General features: G+C 40.6%; 2 protein-coding genes, 1 long non-coding RNA gene and 1 pseudogene across 3 annotated transcripts in view; 2 read left to right on the top strand and 2 right to left on the bottom strand.

Annotated features, from left to right (window-relative positions):
* LOC119727962 overlaps positions 1-19691 on the bottom strand; it is a 70185-nt gene that overhangs the window by 17558 nt on the left and 32936 nt on the right. Inside the window, exon 27 of the mRNA XM_038200044.1 lies at positions 18651-18843. Within this exon, the coding sequence (XP_038055972.1) occupies positions 18651-18843 (193 nt within the window). The remainder of the gene's footprint in view (positions 1-18650; positions 18844-19691) is intronic.
* LOC119728462 lies at positions 262-3056 on the bottom strand. The gene is made up of 3 exons (XR_005271066.1): positions 3016-3056; positions 2081-2217; positions 262-1566 (listed from the first exon to the last, which is right to left on the bottom strand). It is a non-coding gene; the product is annotated as an uncharacterized LOC119728462 (long non-coding RNA).
* Positions 7339-10961, top strand: LOC119728460. Its single transcript, XM_038200710.1, has 2 exons — positions 7339-7542; positions 9027-10961. Exons 1-2 carry the CDS (start codon positions 7339-7341, stop codon positions 10704-10706), a joined length of 1884 nt encoding a protein of 627 aa, XP_038056638.1. The 3' UTR covers positions 10707-10961.
* On the top strand, positions 12859-16558 carry LOC119728461 (annotated as a pseudogene).

Genomic DNA, 19691 nt, shown 5'->3' on the forward strand with positions numbered 1-19691 from the left:
CACATGCACAAGTTGCACAATCCTTTTCTGTCTTTACTTTAATACATTGCTGCTTTAATTCAATACATGTACATGGTAATACATTCAATTAAAGTAATACATTTAGTTAAAGGACTCCATTAAGTTCAAGGACTCCATTAAGTGCAAGGAATGCAATTTCAAGGAATGCATTAAGTTCAAGGAATGCAAGTTCAAGGAATGCATTAAGTTCAAGGAATGCAAGTTCAAGGAATGCAAGTTCAAGGAATGCATTAAGTTCAAGGAATGCATTAAGTTCAAGGAATGCAATTTCAAGGAATGCATTAAGTTCAAGGAATGCAAGTTCAAGGAATGCATTAAGTTCAAGGAATGCAAGTTCAAGAAATGCATTAAGTTCAAGGAATGCAATTTCAAGGAATGCATTAAGTTCAATGAATGCAAGTTCAGGGAATGCATAAAGTTCAATACAGGTAATACATTAAGTTCAAGGAATGCAATAAGTTCAGTTATATAAACAATGAAATTGAAGGAAGTCATTAAGTTCAAGGAATGCATTAGATTCGAGGAATACGTTAAATTCGAGGAATGCATTAAATCCAAGGAATTCATTAAGTTAAAATGAATACAATACATGAAGTTTAAGGAATGCGTTACATTCTAGGAATGCATAAAATTCGAGGAATGCATTAAATCCAAGGAATTCATTTAGCTCAATGAATGCATTAAATTCAATGAATTCATTAAATTCAATTAATTCATTAAGTTCAATGAATGCATGAGGGTCCGAGGAATGCATTAAGTTCAAGTGATGCATTAAGTTCAAGGAATGCATTAAATTAAAAAAAATGCACTAAGTTCAGGGGAATTAAAAAGCACTGAGATTCCTTAATTATTGCAGTAACAATAACATTGTTAGAATTTTTAAATTTTCCACAAGGAAATAGGATGATTCCTATAGGTTTTTATTTATATTCCAGAGACACGTGTAGTTGGGGTGACACTCAAAATGAGTCTCACACTTAGTTAAAAAGATAACATGTGAGGGATTCCCTGAATTGACTCTTGATCCCAACGATAGTCTCAAGGAGAGAATTCCAGAGTCTGGTATAGTACGGTGTGAAAGGTCGCTGATGACGTGCAGTTCTGGGTACCACATGGCGTACACAGCAACGCAGCAATCTTGTGGGTATCGGAGGTTGGTGTTTCTCGCAAGGGTGGGACATTTTGCTGCCTGGTGTATAATGGAGAGGCCAGAAAGGTCCCATCGGAGTTGCAAAGGCTCCAGGGGGATGTCAGGGAACATTCTGAGACATTTCCTCTGCAGTGCATCGAGGGACCGGAGAACATACAAGGGGAGCTCTGTTCATATACTGGTGATGCATACTCCATAATGCTCCTCACACAGGCTGTGTACACTCGGGCAATTTAAGGTGGAGATCAATTTGATTCTATTGTTTACATCTACAAAACGTATACAAATCTTGGCTGGATGTTTGACTGAACACTTGTTCCAGGCTGTTCTTGGGTGACATCCCTGTAATGGTGCTCCGCCACTGAAGGTTGTCTCTGACGTTCTGTTTGGGACACCTTAAAAAGTATAAAAAAAAAAAAAAAATGAGTTAATCCAACAAGACCTACAAGTACAAGTAAAAACCACTGGTGGTCATGTACCTGTCTGTTTATGACATTTATCCATCACGTTATGGTGCTATTAAGAATACATAATACTGATGATTTAGATCAGCCATGCAGGACCTTTTTGAGAGATAATTTGTGGGAGTGAACTTCTGAGTGCAAGTAATTCGTCTATCAACCTTGCAATTTTTAATACCCAAAAAATAATTGTGCCAGATGGGCCACTGTTGCAGCTTACTAATTCATGTACATTAAAGTTTCATTTTGTCATGGGATGCGCTGCGCATATGTAAATTGCTAATTAATGTGTGTTAATTTAAATATTAACTTTCTTGGTAAAAATAATTGTAAACATGTGTGTAAATTTCATTATGATGTTCGGAATTTATCCACAGTAAAGACTGTACATGCTGTACATGGACGTCAGATGCATCGATGAATAACATGGAGTATTTATTAAGCCTACCTTGAATTTACTGGTCTGAACACACTGAACAGCTCTCTGAACTTGGCTGGACCTCCACATAATTAACATGTTGTCTTCACGATGATAAAAATCACCCAGGTCATGGAGGAATGGTCACCAATCAGCCTGGGCTGGAACTAAAAAGAAACACAAAATGGTTAAAAAACAGATGACTAGGTCATGTAGGTAGGAAGAAGACCGTAGTCTTTGAAATAACCAAGGTTTCACCATGTACATAAATATAGCCTAGGCCTATGCAACTTTTGCATGCATGTACAGTACATGTATGCGTATATGCACATGCATGCACATATAGGCCTGCATGTACATGCATGTAGGCCTGGCCTACACTGCCTAAACCACTAAGCATTTGCTAGCTAAGTACATGTTCGTTGTGAACACAAAGTTTTGACTCGATCAGGGCCGAGATGAACTTGGACCGAGTTGTCTCGGATATTATGTACGTAACCGGCATAGCGCATGACCGGGGAAACAGCCAAGTCGCCCCAAATATGTTATGAAGAACAACGGACAAATATGAATTATGTTGGCTATCGTTACGGCACTCATGCACTGACACTGTAAACGCAATGCGAACATTATAAGAGTTACAACTACCAGTAGGCCTACCGGACCAACTGCTTCGCTTCGGTCCGGTAGTTCGATTGCACACGCTAGTTTTCAATGAGCAGGGGTGATTGCTCAAATCCCAACCGCGCGGCTATTTTCATTTGTTTAGGCCTTGCTCCATTGCCTCCAACGTTAAACGCGGTTGACATGTCATTTGTCATGGTTGACGAAACCCGCACAGAAACAGAACTTTGCACGAATATATTTCAGTTATTTCGACAGTTAGAATAACTTCAACGACTCGGGCGTTTGACTCTATAAGAAGCATAGTATTACTTTGAAATGGATAGAAGAAACGTACTTACATTGTTTGAAAAAGCTGATTCTTGTTCGCGAAACATCGGTACACTGACCAACAAAGATGGCAGACATGACAACGAGGCGGTTTGAGCATTGTCAAAATGCGCATGCGCGATCACAATAATGCAGCTTTTTGATTGGTTCAAGTTTTCAATCATCATAATAGATTGAAACTGCTTTCAATCTTTTTCACGATTGACTCGTAAATTCGGCGCAAGGCGTTATCCTTGATAGTTTTCAATCTAAATTCAATCTATAAGATTGGGAAAAAAATCTATCGCTTCAGAGATTGAAATTTTCAATCTTAAGAATTAAGAGAGTAAATCGTCACAATTTGGCCTATCGTAGTGAAAAGTTTTGGACATGCTCATCGCAAAACTTTTTTGGATCTAGATGCTCAGTAATGCATCTGAGGCATTTCCTGGCCACTTTCCCCTGTCTTTTTGAATGAAATGTATTAGTGGGTGGGTCATCAAAGTTGATAAATTACATCACAAGCATCACATCAAAACTGTAGCTTGACTCTCTTTCTAGATTTGCGCTCTTTAGCTTGATCCATGATTGTGTTTATAGGGAAAGGGCGTAATCATACATGTCGCCATGCACTACATGTTAAGTTAAATGGAATTTAACCATGAATTTTAGTTTTCCTCAGACTTGTACTTGTGTTTTCTTAAAAAGAAGTGGTTTTCTAGCTGAGAAAATAGCAAGGAAGAACCGATATTGTGCAAGCAAAATTCAGGGAATAATCCGTTGATACTAATATCTTGTTGGAAATTCCAAAATCATTTCAGGAAAGTTGCCGCCGTGAATCAGAGTTTATGAAGGGACGGAAAGTGGGATTTGCTATCACCATCAACAGGGCCGTTCCTCATTATTTACCTTTTATGGGATGTGAATCAAATTGGAGGACGAGAGGCTCTGCGGGCGGATGTATTTTTTAGAAAAACATTTTTGTTTGCAACCAGCTTGTAGGGAAGATTTCCATTTATTTAAGACTTAATTCATACCGGTGTATGTACATGCTTGAACTGCCGAGCGTATTTGTTAAGTTTTTTCTCTTTCTAAAAGAAAAACATCAGCTCGCAGAGTCTCTCGTCCTGATTCACATCTCATTAGGTAAAGAACGACGAACGGCCTTGTTGATAGCCAATCCCACTTTCCGTCCCTTTATAAACTCTGATTCACGGCGGTAATTACTTTCTTTTTTTGGAATTTTCCAACAAGATATTAACTTCAACGGATTTTCCCTGAATTTTGCTTCCACAAAACCGGTTCTTCTTTGCTATTTTCTCATTTAGAAAGCCACTTCTTTTAAGAAAACACAAGTACAAGTCTGAGGAAAACTAAAATTCATGGTGGCGGCCAAACGTCATTCCGTTTAACTTAACATGAGGCTTAGTGGCGACATGTATGAGTACGCCCTTTCCCTTTAAACACAAACACAAAAACAAAACAAAACACAAAAAGAAAACAAGAAAAATGTGGGGCAGGGCAACGGGGGCCATGCCCCCCCCCCCAAAAAAAAAATTGAACTCCTTTTTTTTTTAAAGTGGCGTCGCAATAAAGGAAGGCACTGCGTACACCGCCATCTTTTCCTTAAAAAAAATGGTTAAAGTGGTCACATCGCACCACAGAGCATCTGGAACCCCCCCCCCAAAAAAAAATCCGCCCTTGGGGCCATGCAAGGTCTTGTATACATTAAAAAAAAAATAGGCCTGTTATTATTGGTACGGCTATAGCCGTACCTGCCGTACCGCTTCCTACGGCCATGGTTTTGGGGATTACAGTTATTAAATGTACATCAAAAATGTAACGTGAGTAACCGTGGAATTGCCCTTATGGCGTTGTGCGCATTCAGAATTAAATTAGTTGTGCATACTTCGCGCCTTAAATAACAAATTGTAATGCTTATATAGTGCTTGCCATCGTTCATCAGGCCACAGGACCATGCGGCAGCTGATATCAGCGCACATTCGGTCCTCTACCCTCACAGGTACCCATTCATACTCAAGCACTAGCTTGAGTAACTCCAGCTCCAATTCTCATCAGGAATTTGACATCTAAAACTATGTTGTAGTACATTCTAAGAGGCCCTAAAAAACGGCACTCTCTGTATCTGTATCACAAAAATGGTCCTTTTTCCATCCCAACCCAGATTCCATTAAACATAAAGAAGTATGTTTAATGGAATCTGGATATGGAAACTAGAGGGAAAAAGGATATTTACAGAGAGTCCCGTTTTTAGGGCCTCTTAGTATCTAGTATCAACAACATAGTTTAAGCTCAAGCTCTACATGTCGAATTCCTGATGAGCATTGGAGCTGGAGTTACTCAAGCTACTCAAACATGCGATAAAAACATACTGAATCATGATATTCTAAGTTCTGTGTGATATTTTCATAAAACGTGAACCTTTCTCTCTGCCTTAAAAACAAAAACTCACAATACCACTTTTATTTTGAATGTGAAAACAAGATGCCAAAATGACTACCTAAATCCAATAATTTTAACCCCCTAACCAGTTTTGTTGACAAAGCTGTTTTGTTGACAAAGCATACGTTTAACCACATTCTATCTCACTGACACACCGCTCGGATGAAAGGTCTTGTTGTCCCCTTTCATTTGATACCAAATTTGAGATTGTGATGCTTATAAGTCTAAGATTTCATACATTTTCCATATTTCAGCCATGTTCACTTTGCGTGGCCTACTTCTATCTCACTGACACACCGCTCAAATGAAAGGTCTTGTTGTCCCCTTTCATTTGATACCAAATTTGAGATTGTGATGCGTATAAGTCTAAAGATTTCATATATTTTCCATATTTCAGCCATGTCCACTTTATGTGGAATTGCCCAGACGACATTCATAACTTGTCTAGCATATTAATTTGTACCCCATTTGAATTTTGATCATATTCCTAAAATGTTTGTGTTGTTGTGGGAACTGTCGAGGTCACCTTTTGTATGGTTTATGTTGCCCGCCTGCAGTTCCATACAAAGTGCATGTAGCACACAAACACATAGTACACTGTACTGTTGACAAATGCAAAATATTGACATTTGAGTGCTAACATAAAGGATTGCTCATTGACAGGAAAAGGGGGTTTTCCCTTCTGAGAAATGTACTGGACAAAAAAAACCTTGACTTAGGCCCAAAAAAAAAGGCTCTGGTTTCTGGTCTGCACGCGCGTCGCCATAGCCATGAGCGTGGGCAAAATTTAAAAGTTTTTTTTTTCAATGTAAGATGATGTCTCAAAACCACAAAACTCACTGGAATCCTGCTGTTGCACAGTTTTAACGTGTTTTCAGATGGGGTTACGATCGATTATGAGCTTTATGTGGCCTTTTCTGGGCTCCCATACATTTTGCACTAAATTTAGTCGGGCACCATTTGCAGTCATCAGCTGACATTTGAAGAAAAACAAGTAAAAAAAACAAACAAAACGCGTCGCTGCACCACTTTTGGGGCAAGCTCCATACCAGAAACCAAAAACTTTTTTTTTTTGCGTTAGAACTGCACTCACTATTTTTTTTTATGAAATGTTATTCACATTCATACACACTTCTTTGTAATGGTTAACCCTTCTCAGTTATCTAGTTAACACTCATTATAATGTCCAGTGTTCACTGCAGCTTTTGTTTTCATATTTGGGTAATCATAACGTACTTCAATTCTGAGCTCATTTCTCTATTAAACTTTTTAGAGGTTCACATAAATGTCCCGCACACATTTATAGATGTATAGCAAAGTTCACTGACATTTTAGCTTTGTCAAGTGTGACTTTTACTTATGCTTGACTATTAATGAATAACTTGGGGGGGGGGGCATACAACTTTTCGATTCTATTCTTCCATACGGTAGACTGATATGACAAGTCTAATTTCACATGTTTGTACTTGATGCCTATGACTAATGCCAACACAGCCATAAAGTTCCTTTATCACGCAGTTCTAAACTCCCACAAAAAACATATTGTGCAAAGTCATTCAAGTACAGTCACAAACATACTTCGTACATTCAAAGTTCCTACCTTACATTAGAACACACAAAATGCAAGGGCAACTACGTGATCAACTTCACTAACTTAATAACAAGGCTACAGAGTGACTTCTCAGTTATCTAGTTAACACTCATTTTTGTCCAGTACATTTCTCAGAAGGGAAAACCCCCTTTTCCTGTCGATGAGCAATCTTTTCTGTTAGCACTCAAATGTCAATCTTTTAATACCAAGGCTACAGAGTGACACCACACGAAGGGAATACCATACTGACTGTTCATCATAACTAGTTGTCACATTATAAACAGCTTGGTTGCAGTGAAACATGGACGTAAAGAAGGGCCACTGCTGGCGTTGTGAGAAACTTCTGCCACAAAATTTAGTGTTGAAGTGCTACCAGTGTCCGTTGGCTGAGTACTGCAGCCCGGGCTGCCTGCAGAAAGACAGAGTCAGGCATGGCAGCGTGGAGTGCCAAATCTTTGGGCCGAAACGGTGCAACCAATGTGGAAAACAGGGCAATCTCAAAGAGGTACATAACTTTTTTTAAAATCAATTTTGTGTTTGCACTTCTCTTCAAAATTCTATTGTACAAATCAAAAGGACGTGTTTATTATTTATCACTAGTTATTTTTGTTAGATGTTAAAATTTTACAAGGAAATTCTTTGAGTAACAATTGAAATTTGTCGTGTCCGGACCTAATTTGTTTTTTTTCACTTTGTGGTCAAAAAGGTACAATACTTTACAGCTAATCATAATCAACATATTTATTTTAAGCCGAATTACACCGAATGTGCAAGTTTACACTTGACATGTTAATATGGTCACATGACAGGATGATTTTCTTAAGATTTCAGATTCAAAAATATATTCAGTTCAGATGTTTTAAATGAGGCCAAGTTGTCGTCGACAAATGACAATCATTCCCTCTTGGCATTCTCAATGAAATTCCTGACATTATTCATTGAAACATACATCCTCATAAATGAATTTCCAATTTTGGTAAGCCTTTTAATTGTATTGAAGCCACTAGCACTTGCAAAACCCATTAGCAATTTCTATTACCAGGGTTCGACCTTAACTTTTTTGTTCACGAGCCAGCCGGGCTACAGAAACAACTCTTAACTAGCCCGCGGGCATTTTCACTAGCCCGCGTACCCGATTGAAAAAAAAAACATGGGTATCCGGGTGCCCGTTAAAGAAACCCAAGCGAAAAATTCAAATCACTGAAGTTGCTGTTCAGAATGAGCTTGTCTTACATACGCAGTGTGGACTTCCGAACAAAAGACGTCCACATAATGTAGGTAGCACCGACGAAGTGTGGACTTGCCCACGTCCACACAGTGTTTCCCCATTTCTGGAAAACAGGTTTAGAGGCATTTTTGGGTTAGGTTTATGTGTAGCAGAATGAAGAGAAACACTAAAGGGAATCATTGAAAAAAAATTGGGTTGTAAGAGTTTTCACAGTTTGAGAAAAATGAGTTTTTCCACTGGTGTTCCTTAACTACACGAAAAGAAAGGAAAGTCCACACTAGGTATGTGAAACATATGTGGGTGTGCATCAATGCAGCAACATACAAGTGTGTACAGTGAGCATTAGCTTTTTGGTGAAAACTGCAACATTCATGGGCATCATTAACGTGAAATCTGTTTTGTTTTTCCATGTAGCTGGTTTTCATTTTGAAAATCCCCACCAATGACATTCAAAACCTTTCTTTTTCATTGTCTGAGAAGTTATTAAGTAATTTTCTTTGTCTGAGAAGTTATTAAGTAATTTGTTAAGTTGGTTATGAATACCCGATTCCATAATCTGGGCCCGGTTCCTGACATCAGCGGTCGGATACTCAGGTACCCGGTTCCGATGCACAGCCTTAATTTACTCCACCATGAATCCAAAAAAACCATAGAGTGCTGGGGTGGTTTCGGGCAGTGCACGGAGTAACAGTCGGAGCATTTTTGGGCGTTACAGGGACTATTGTTAAAATGTATGTTTTCCCTGTAAATTCTGTCTCCAGTGTTCAGCTTGCAACAATGCCTGGTACTGCAACGCAGCATGTCAGCAGCAGAGCTGGGCCAACCACAAGGATGACTGCAAGCGAGTCACCTCTTACATCAAAGCAGCAGGACTAGATTTCGGCGAACTACACACTGGAATAGGAGATGATGTTCACAAGACGGATGACCCGCCAGCTTACATCGGAAACACAATTGCCGTTGACTTTCTGCAACTCGAGGGGAATGAGTGGTCAGAGTTGGCTGATGTCGGAGAGCAAGAGCTGAAGAGAGATTATTACGTGTTGTCGGCAGGTTGCGGAGATCTACGGAATACTCTGTTGACCACTGCATCCTTGCCTCCTAGGTACGAGGGAACTGTTCACATCACACTGGACGACTTTGATCCGTTCGTGATGGCAAGGAATGTGATGTTCCTTGTCATGATGGTGAAGCATGCAGCCAGAGATGGCATCGCGCCTTCTCTGGCCACTATCTGGTACTCAGTTCACATCTCTTACAGCGACTACAAGCTGATCCAGGAGATGCTCCAAGAGCTGGTCCAGATGAACTGTGAAGGTCTTTCCGCTCTCACCTATGGGCTGGTGAGCATTCACGAGGCTGATTTTAGCTACCTGCAAGAGGTCTGGGAGGGATGGCTCAAATTACAGTGCAAACGCAGCGCTAGGAACTCCATCCAGCTCCATCAACAGAGAAAGAAGATCTTCGATGAAAACATCGGAGCCCAGATAGGGCTACCAATGTACCTGAATCAGATGCCACACGCTGATGCCAAGTTCATGAGGAAATGGTTCCATAGTGGCTTGTTCCTCTCTGAGAACAAGGACCAAGGCAGTCTTCCTTTTGACAATCCAACGCTGACCGGCCGACCATCTTTGAAATATGAGTCCAGACAAACACGTCATAATCCTGGCATGAATTCACCAAAAGATTATAGCTTCGTGTACAATGTAAACACTGACGCCACTCCTTTCAATGTCTGGGACTGTTTGAGGGTTGCCGAGTTTACTGGCCGAAGCCGCTTGTCCGTGATGGAGAGATACCACGCATACGTGACTCACGTTATTCAAGAATCCATCAACTTCATCAGTAAGAGGCGATTAAAGATCGGCATATTCCTGGCTAACTGTCTGGACTTTCCAAACCACCACCTCACACTCAAGATGCCCAAGTATGACCGAATCTTCACGTCCAATATTCAGGATTTGGTCGGTCTTGGCATACTTCTGAAGACCTTCAAACCACTCCTGAATGGTGACAACGGGCACTCTGTCATCATGACACAGACCATGAACTGGATCAGATATACATCTGCGGCAGACGTCCAGCATGTGTCATGGATGGAGGTGTTCAGGTACCTGGACATGTGCCAACAAGACACGGGCCTCAGCCGGGACCTCTGCGAAGACGTAAACAACCACAGGGAGTACTACAACAACACTCACTGGTTCCTAGCCTACCTCCGTGCAGACATCATGGGCGGGGGTACTGGGATACCAGCCAAGGATCGCGTCCCAAAGCTCACCGAAGTAATGCACTTCAATGGAATGCAAATGCGTGACTTCCGGAAGAGGCTGAATAAGTTGATACCCTTCCAGTATCGTGTGAACGCACGAAAGATAACTTTGCTGAGCGGCATGGATAGAAATTTAGAGTGGTGTCTCCCCGATCACGATGACTAAAATCAGAGTACATATCGCTAGAGAATCCAGAAACAAATACTCCCTTAATAGAGACCAAAAAAGATGCAATCAACAGTTGAACAATATTGCTGTTGTTTGCTCAGGTCCCGATTTCACAAAATGCTAAGACGTGTCTGAGGAAGGTTAACTTGTCTTATCTCACGACTTGTCCTAGGATCGATTTTACCAACACATCCTAACTTCCTTAGTAATGTGGCTGAACTTGTGTTACCTTATGATTGATCTTAGGGTCATCTTATCTCATGAATAGTGTGTAAATTTGTATATCGTCTGAATATCATTGCAATGTCTTCTCATTAATTAAGACGAGTGTCGGCTTAGAGCTATAGTTTCAAGGAAGAAAACCGACGTAAAAACAGATGAGTAGAGATTTCTGACGTGGGTAGTTTTAATAAAGGAATTATTAACTTACCTACAAAATTTAATTATATGCCAACATTCAGCACCTAGTCGACTTTTTAAAAAATAAAATACTTTGGGTTTGATCTCGAAAGAGAGTGATGAACTGGGGAGCAAAACGTTTAGGCATAAGGGTATAAATAACAAACTTACAATAAACACAAAAAAAAACCCAAATAATGCTCATCGGAACTAAATGAAAAGTCTGCAGTATTAACCTCAATGTCGGTATCGCTGGTAGTCCAGTTGTACAGGTGATCTCTTGTAAATGTTTGGGGGTTATTATTGATGGAACTTTAAGTTGGGGCCCACGCATTGAATACGTGAAGAAAACCGTTTCCTCTAACTAGGTATGCTAAAAAGAATCCGCAACTATGTTCCCCAAAGCAGCCTGCACTCTCTTTTTGTTAGCTAAGTTATGCCATCTTTAGATTAGTGAAGTACTGTTTGGGAAGGACGGTACATATTTAATGACAATATCCTCAACAAATGTCTGAAAAGAGCAGCGCGGATAATCCTGACGTGTGCATTTTTAACTCCATCAGTCGATATGTTTGCTAGACTTAATTGGATGTCATTCTCTGAAAGAATTGAGTATAAAAAGGCAATTCTAATGTTTACAAATGTTTTAACAAATTACTCCTCTCTATATGACAAATCTGTTTACACCACTTATTCAGACTCGTGAAACGAGGACAATCCACTGACGTGACACTGAAGATGCCTTTTGCAAAAAAAAAAAATGTTATGCCTCGAGCTTTGCCGTAACTGGTACATTCATAATGGAATAACTTGCATGTACAGTTGAGAACCATGACTTCTCTAACCTCATTCAAATCTGAACTACATAAAACATTCAGTCAGTAATATTTCCGCATTTATGTGAGTATTTTTGTTGTTGCTACCTTCACTGATTATACAAATTTTCCATTTTTCAGCCATGTTCACTTTGCGTGGAATTGCCCAGACGACATTCATCACTTATCAAGCATTTCCACCTCATTCGAATTTTGATCATATTCCTGAAATGTCTGTGTTCATTGCTGTAAGAACTGTTGAGGCAACCTTTTGCATAGTTTGTGTTGCTGGCCTGCAGTTCCATACAAAAGTGTACGTATCACACACACAAACAGTACAGTTCACAAATGTCAAAGGAATGACATTTGCGTGCTAGTAACAGGAAGGATTACTCATATGGACAGCAAAAGGGGATTTCCCTTCTGAGAAATGTACTAGACAAAAATAAACTTGACCTAGTCCTGCACTCACTACTTTTTTTCATGAAATGTTATTCATAAACACTTCTTTGCTATGCTTAACCTTTCTCAGTTATTTAATTAATTGTTCAGTGTTCACCATGTACAGCTGCTTTTATTTTCATATTTGGGTAATCATATTAATCTACAATTCTGAGTTCATTCCTCCAATAAACATTTTAGAGGTTCACCAACCGTGTCCTGCACACATTTATAGATGTATAGCATAAGGTCATTTACGTTTTAGATTTGTCAACTGCGACTTATATTTACTCTTGACTATTAACAACTACCTTTTTTTGGGGGGGGGGGGGCATAGAACTTTTCGATTCTATTCTTCCATATGTCAGACAGATAATACAAGTCTACTTTATCATAATGATGCCCATCAATAATGCATGCGAACACAGCCACATAGAAATGTCCCTGCAGACACCGCACGATTGAAATAGACCATACTGTTCAGATATTATAAGCGGCTTCATTGCAGTAAAACATGGACGTAAAGAAGGGCCACTGCTGGCGTTGTGAGAAACTGCTGCTGCAAAATTCAGTGTTAAAATGTAACCAGTGTCCGTTGGCTGAGTACTGCAGCACAGGCTGCCTGCAGAAAGACAGAGTCAGGCATGGCAGCGTGGAATGCCAAATCTTTGGGCCGAAACGGTGCAACCAATGTGGAAAACAGGACAACCTCAAAGAGGTACATAATTTTTTTTAATTAACTAGCGGGATGCCATGCTTCGCTTGGCACTGCTAGCTGGGTGTAGTCATATTACTAATGTTTTACTTTGACCTCAATTTGCATGTTGACCCCAAGTGGGCATGGGAAGCCTTGGTGAACAATTTTAATTGCCACATTTTTCATCATCAACATTATGTTTTGCATATTAGCGATACGTTTTGGAGTGTTTTCATAGAGATAATGTTGTAGTACTTACTTATTCAAAGTCTGAAAGAACAAATTTGCCAAAAAAAAGCAAAAATTTTTTTTTTTTACGTGCCAACTGTGACTTCAGAGGACAGTGAAATTGGAGCATATGTATACCATTTAAGGACCTGCATACAATAACCACGCCTTCCTAATTATGCACTCTTTAGGCCTTTCAAAAAAAATGTGACACATACATCAGACAGACAGACTGACAGACAGACAGATAGGGTAGGATCTTTTAATAAAGGATTTTGCTTTTGCACTTCTATTCAAAATTCTATTGTACAAATCAATATAGTGATTATTATCACTAGTTATTATCGTTATTTATTAATTCATGTCTTTATTAAATATTCAAGGCATGTAACAGTGTCAAAATCTAGGACATTATTATCAAAACACATTTCTAATGTGTAGAAATGAGAAATTTTGAAAGGATTTTATATTAACAGTATACTAGGGGGACTGGAGAATGGTCAACTGCAATTCTGCCAAAATATGCAACTATTCCTTCTGCATAACACTAAACCTTTTATCAGAGAACAAATTTTACAGGAAGTTCTTGGAGTAACACTTAAAAATTTGTCTTGACCTATTTTTTTTTTTTTACTTTGTTGTAAAAGACTGTTCCTTTGGTACAATACAAATACAGCATATTGAGCCAAATTGTACTAAATGTGCAAGTTTACACTTGACATTATATGTACCTTGGTCACATGATCTGTTGATTTTGTTTTTAGATTTCAGACTCAACAAGAAATTCAGTTCAGATGTTTTAAGTGAGACCAAGATGTCATTTGTATTGCCTTTGATGCATAGACATGGGTTACCCCCCCAATATTTTGTAAAACCTGCCCCTTCCCATTCAAATGCCCTTTTTTTCACCAGCGCTTACCCCTCAAATATTTTGTAAAGAGTTCTCTTTTTTAGTGCCCTTTTTCTGAGTGCCCTTTTTTAAAAGAAGTGGTACCCTTTTTTGTGCCATCAATTTTTTTTTTTTAATTTCATGCATGTATTGCCCTGAAAAGCACAATGTATTGTCCGTTAGTGTGCATAATCGTCGGTTTGAACAGCGCCCCCATCGACAAATGGAATCAGCCCCCCCCCAAAAAAAATACAATTTGCACTCAAAATTCAATTGTGAGTGCATCTTGCCCAAATCTACAACATATCCAGCTATTTCAAAGCCGGTTTTCTCAGTTGCCTAATTCAAACTCCAAGGAAGTAGTTAATATGAAAATAAACATCATACCTCCAGAATGGGAAGGGCTACAGAGCTCTATTATATACCAAATGAAGTCTTACATTGTTGGCTTTCCAACCATGTATATTAGCTAAATTTCACCTTTTTTTGCGACATAACACCCAGTTTTGTGGAGTGGGTCACAATTTTGTAAGCTGTATTTTTTTCGCTGTGAATTCTGTTTCCAGTGTTCAGCTTGCAGCAATGCCTGGTACTGCAACGCAGCATGTCAGCAGCAGAGCTGGGCCAACCACAAGGACGACTGCAAGCGAGTCACCTCCTATATCAAAGCAGCAGGACCAGTTATCGGAGACATGCACACTAAAATAGGAGATCAAGTCCACAAGATGTCTGACCCGCCAGCTTACATCGGCAACACAATTGCCGTCGACTTCCTGCAACTCGAGGGGAATGAGTGGTCAGAGTCGGCTGATGTAGGAGAGGAAGAGCTGAAGAGAGATTATTACGTGTTGTCGGCCGGTTGCGGAGATCTACGGAATACTCTGTTGACGATTGCATCCTTGCCTCCTAGGTACGAGGGAACTGTTCACATCACTCTGGACGACTTTGATCCGTTCGTGATGGCAAGGAATGTGATGTTCCTTGTCATGATGGTGAAGCATGCAGCCAGAGATGGCATCGCGTCTTCTCTGGCCACCATCTGGTACTCGGTTCACATTTCTCACAGCGACTACAAGCTGATCAAGGAGACGCTCCAAGAGCTCATCCAGATGGACTACGAAGGTCTTTCCGCTCTCACCTATGGCCAGGTGAGCGTCCAGGAGGCTGATTTCAGCTACCTGCGCGAGGTCTGGGAGGGATGGCTCGGGCTGCAGTGCAAACGCAGCGCTAGGAACTCCATCCAGCTCCATCAACAGAGAAGGAAGATCTTTGATGAAGACACCGAAGCCCAGATTGGGCTGCCACAGTACCTGAATCGGATGCCTCCAACTGATGCCAAGTTCATGAAGAAATGGTTCCATAGTGGCTTGTTCCTTCCTGAGAACAAGGACCAAGGCAGTCTTCCTTTTGACAATCCAACGCTGACTGGCCGACCATCTATAAAATATGAGTCCGCTCTTGGCATGAACTCACCAAAAGACTATAGCTTCGTGTACAATGTAATCACTGAGGCCACTCCTTTCAAAGTCTGGGACTGTTTGAGAGTTGCCGAGTTCACTGGCCCACCCTGTCTGTCTGCGATGGAGAGATACCACGTATATCTAACTCACATCATTCAAGAATCCATCAACTTCATCAGTAAGAAACGATTAAAGATCGGCATATTCCTGGCTAACTGTCTGGACTTTCCAAACCACCACCTCACACTCAAGATGCCCAAGTATGACTGAATCTTCACGTCCAATATTCAGGATATGGTCGGTCTTGGCATACTTCTGAAGACCTTCAAACCACTCCTGAACGGTGAAAACAGGCACTCTGTCATCATGACACAGTCCAAGAACTGGATCAGATTTGCACGCATGGCAGACGTTTTCCAGGTGTCATGGATGAAGATGTTCGACTGCCTGGACATGTGCCAACAAGACACGGGCTTCAGCCGGGACCTCTGTGAAGACGTAAACAACCGCAGGGAGTACAATAACAACACTCACTGGTTCCTAGCCTACCTCCGTGCAGACATCATGGGCGGGGGTACTGGGATACCAGCCTCGGATCACGTCCCAAAGCTCACCGAAGTAATGCACTTCAATGGAATGCAAATGCGCGACTTCCGGAAGAGGCGGAATAAGTTGATACCCTTCCAGCATCGTGTGAACGCACGAAAGATAACTATGCTGAACGGCATGACTAGAAATTTAGAGTGGCGTCTCCCCGATCACGATGACTAAAATCAGAGTACATATCGCTAGAGAATCCATACACAAATACTCTCATAACAGAGACCAAAAAAGATGCAATCAACAGTTGACGCATTGCCGTTGTTTGCCCACAAACGTTCGCTGATTTCAGGAAATGCTAAGATGCATCTTAGGAAGATTTAACTCGTCTTATCTCGCGACTTGTTCAAGGATCTTACTATTAGGAAGATTTAACTCGTCTTGTCTCGCAACTTGTCCTAGGATCGATTCCACCAAACTTAAGACGCATTCAACACATCCTAACTTCCTTAGTAACGTGGCTGAATTTGTCTTACCTTATGATTGATCTTAGGGTCGTCTTATCTCATGAATAGTGTATTAATTTGTATATCGTCTGGACATCATTGCAATTGCTTCTCGTTTAGGACCAGTGTTGGCCTAGAGCCGTAGTTTCAAGGAAAAAAGAACGCTGTAAAAACAGATGTGCAGAGATTTCTGACATGGTAGTTTTAAGAAAGAAATAACTTACCTAACAAAATTTAATTATATGCCAACGTTCAGCACCTAGTCGACTTTTTTAAAAGTAAAATACTTTGGGTTTGATCTCAAAAGAGAGTGATGAATTGGGGAGCAAAACGTTTAATCTTAAGGGTATTAATATACAATTGGTGTGGCAGCAACAAACTTACAATAAACGCCAGAAAAACCAAATCAATGCTCACTGGAACTAAACGAAAAATCTGCAGTATTAACCTTCATGTTAGTATCGCTGGTAGTCCAGTTGTACATGTGATCTCTTGTAAATGTTTGGGGGTTATTGTTGATGAAACTTTAAGTTGGGGCCTACACATTGAATACGTGAAGAAAACTGTTTCATAAAACTAGGTATGCTGAATAGAATTTGCGACTGCATGTGTTCCCCAATGCAGCCTGCACTCTGTCTTTGTTAGCTTACTGATGTTATCTTTAGATTAGTGTAGTACTGTATTGTCCAAATACTTCGTGTTCGCTCAATTTACCTTAGGCCGTTAGAAAAGTCTGCTATAGCGATGTCGTTGTAAACTGTACATGTTTCTTTTTAATAGTTGTACAATATTTACAATAACAATAGTAATCCCATATGCTTTTATCTTATTTCATAGTGCTGTATTGTATTTGTAATGTATTGTGCTTGTACATGTGTGTAGTCATTTGTAGTGTATGCAGGGCGCCAATGGAAACCAGTTTTTAACTGTTTTGGCATACCCTGGGTAGAGAAATGTGATAATATAAATAAATACATTGTAAAGTGTCTTGCCCAAGAACACAAGCACCATGTTTCATGTCAGCGTTTAAACCCATGTACCACAGCATGTGGGTCGAACACTGTAACCACTGGACCACAGCGCTCCACACTGTAGCAGTGATTACAAACAAAAAGAGCTTGACGAAAAGCGGCGTGCCCAAGGAGGGGGGCCCCAAAGGGGGCTTGTCGCCCCCTCCTGAGACTTTTTGACCGGTTTGATCGTGGTGATACGTATGTGGCCTATTTTCGAGTACCATAATAGGGTGTAATTGGCGCCACCAACTTCAAAATTGTCTGTCTCCCACCCCCAAAATCAAATATTTTCTGCAGCCAAAAAAAATTGGGCCCAAAAAAAAATTAGAGATTTTTTTTTCGAGCTCCCCCCAAGCCAAATGCTTGGTGCCACTGTTCACGAATGTTGTCCACCCCCATACTGTCAACACCATAGACCTTTATCATGCTGCCACCATTTCAGTCATGTTCCATGTACCCAATAACAGTACCGAATGATACTGTTTTTTGGTGAAAAAAAAGGAAACAGAATATTTTTCCTTCCTGACTCGCTTTGGTTACGTTGATCTGAATGGGAACAAAAATCAAGACATGATAATGGTATATACCACTTTGGCCTTGCTTGATTTGTACAGTGCTTTGTACTTTTGTGCCAGTGCCTAGGGCGGGGTAGGGCCTACGGAACACTGGTGCCTAGGGCCTACGTAACACTTAATCCGGGCCTGACTGCATGCGAGCATTGAAAAAACTACAGTCACAAGCGCTAAAGAAAAAGAGGACGATAATGGCGCAGCCTCGGACTGTTGCGGACCCTGGCGCAGGAGGGCGCTGACACAGGAGGGCGCTGTAGCACGCTATAACAAATCTTTAGTGGTTAAGTTACGTAGAAATATGTAATTATAGGTCCAACAGGTAAATAGGGAACGAAGTGGACTACAAATATCAATGAATGTGACAATCAAAACTGTCCTTACCTGTTGGGCAAAGGTAACGTATCTCGTAGTCCTGGCACGTGTCACCGCCTGACTGGTCGCTATCGTAGCAAAGTAGTCCCCTCTGTAGATTACAGCTGCTGGATAGGACCTGACCGGCGGAGTAATATGGCTGCTGGTTGCTTGCGAGGCGGCACTCCACACCCAATGGGGCGTAGCACATCTCCGCATAGTCCTGAGAGATAAAGTCACATGTCATTTTGTTTTTTACAAATCCAAACACTTGTTTGAGACTGTCCTTCATGATTCACCTTGGTCCAAGTGTCATGTATAAATTGCCAAAATGCTTGTTAAGGATTCGCTGTTAACAAATAATGTTTATATAGTTATTACTGCTTATAAGTTGTAAAAAAAAGCGTTAACGGAAAGGGGGGGGGGGGGTGCCACCCAAATGGAGGTGAAACCCGAACATACAAGGCGGACTTATATTTGCCCCATGTGGGTTAAATTCTTCTTCTTCCTTGTAAGTGCAGCCTTCATATAATTGAAGATATCACACTACCACAAACACCTAAGCGAACCCCTTCTCTCTTAGTGATAATTATGTGTTACTGGGTTCTTTAACGTGCATTACACAACACACGGGCCCAACAGCTTTACGTCCCATCGAAGGACGAAGCAGTAATGGTTAAGTGTCTTGCTTAAGGACACAAGTGTCAAGACCGGGACTCGAACCCACACTCTGCTGATCAGAAACACCAGAGCTTGAGTCCGTCTTTAAAAGTGATTAAATAACCAGTTGACAACAGAAGAAACAGGGAAAAAGGACAAGACATTCCTCTCCCAAAAAAAAGAAAGAAAAAAGGGTGACAATTGGAGAAGGCGTGTTGGCTCCCCCCACCCCCTGATTCACTACTGAAAAATGCACCAGTTACCAAACTGACATGGAGCTTTAACTAAACCAGCATAGCCCCTAATAGTCCAGCGGATATGTGACAAAATATCGATGAATTGTGCACTTTTGCATAAAAGCGTGAAACTTGGCACAGATGTTTATATTCATGCGAGAAAATGTTTTAGATG

This window comes from Patiria miniata, unplaced genomic scaffold, assembly GCF_015706575.1.
Source record: "Patiria miniata isolate m_02_andy unplaced genomic scaffold, ASM1570657v1 HiC_scaffold_20, whole genome shotgun sequence".
Taxonomy (NCBI): domain Eukaryota; kingdom Metazoa; phylum Echinodermata; class Asteroidea; order Valvatida; family Asterinidae; genus Patiria; species Patiria miniata.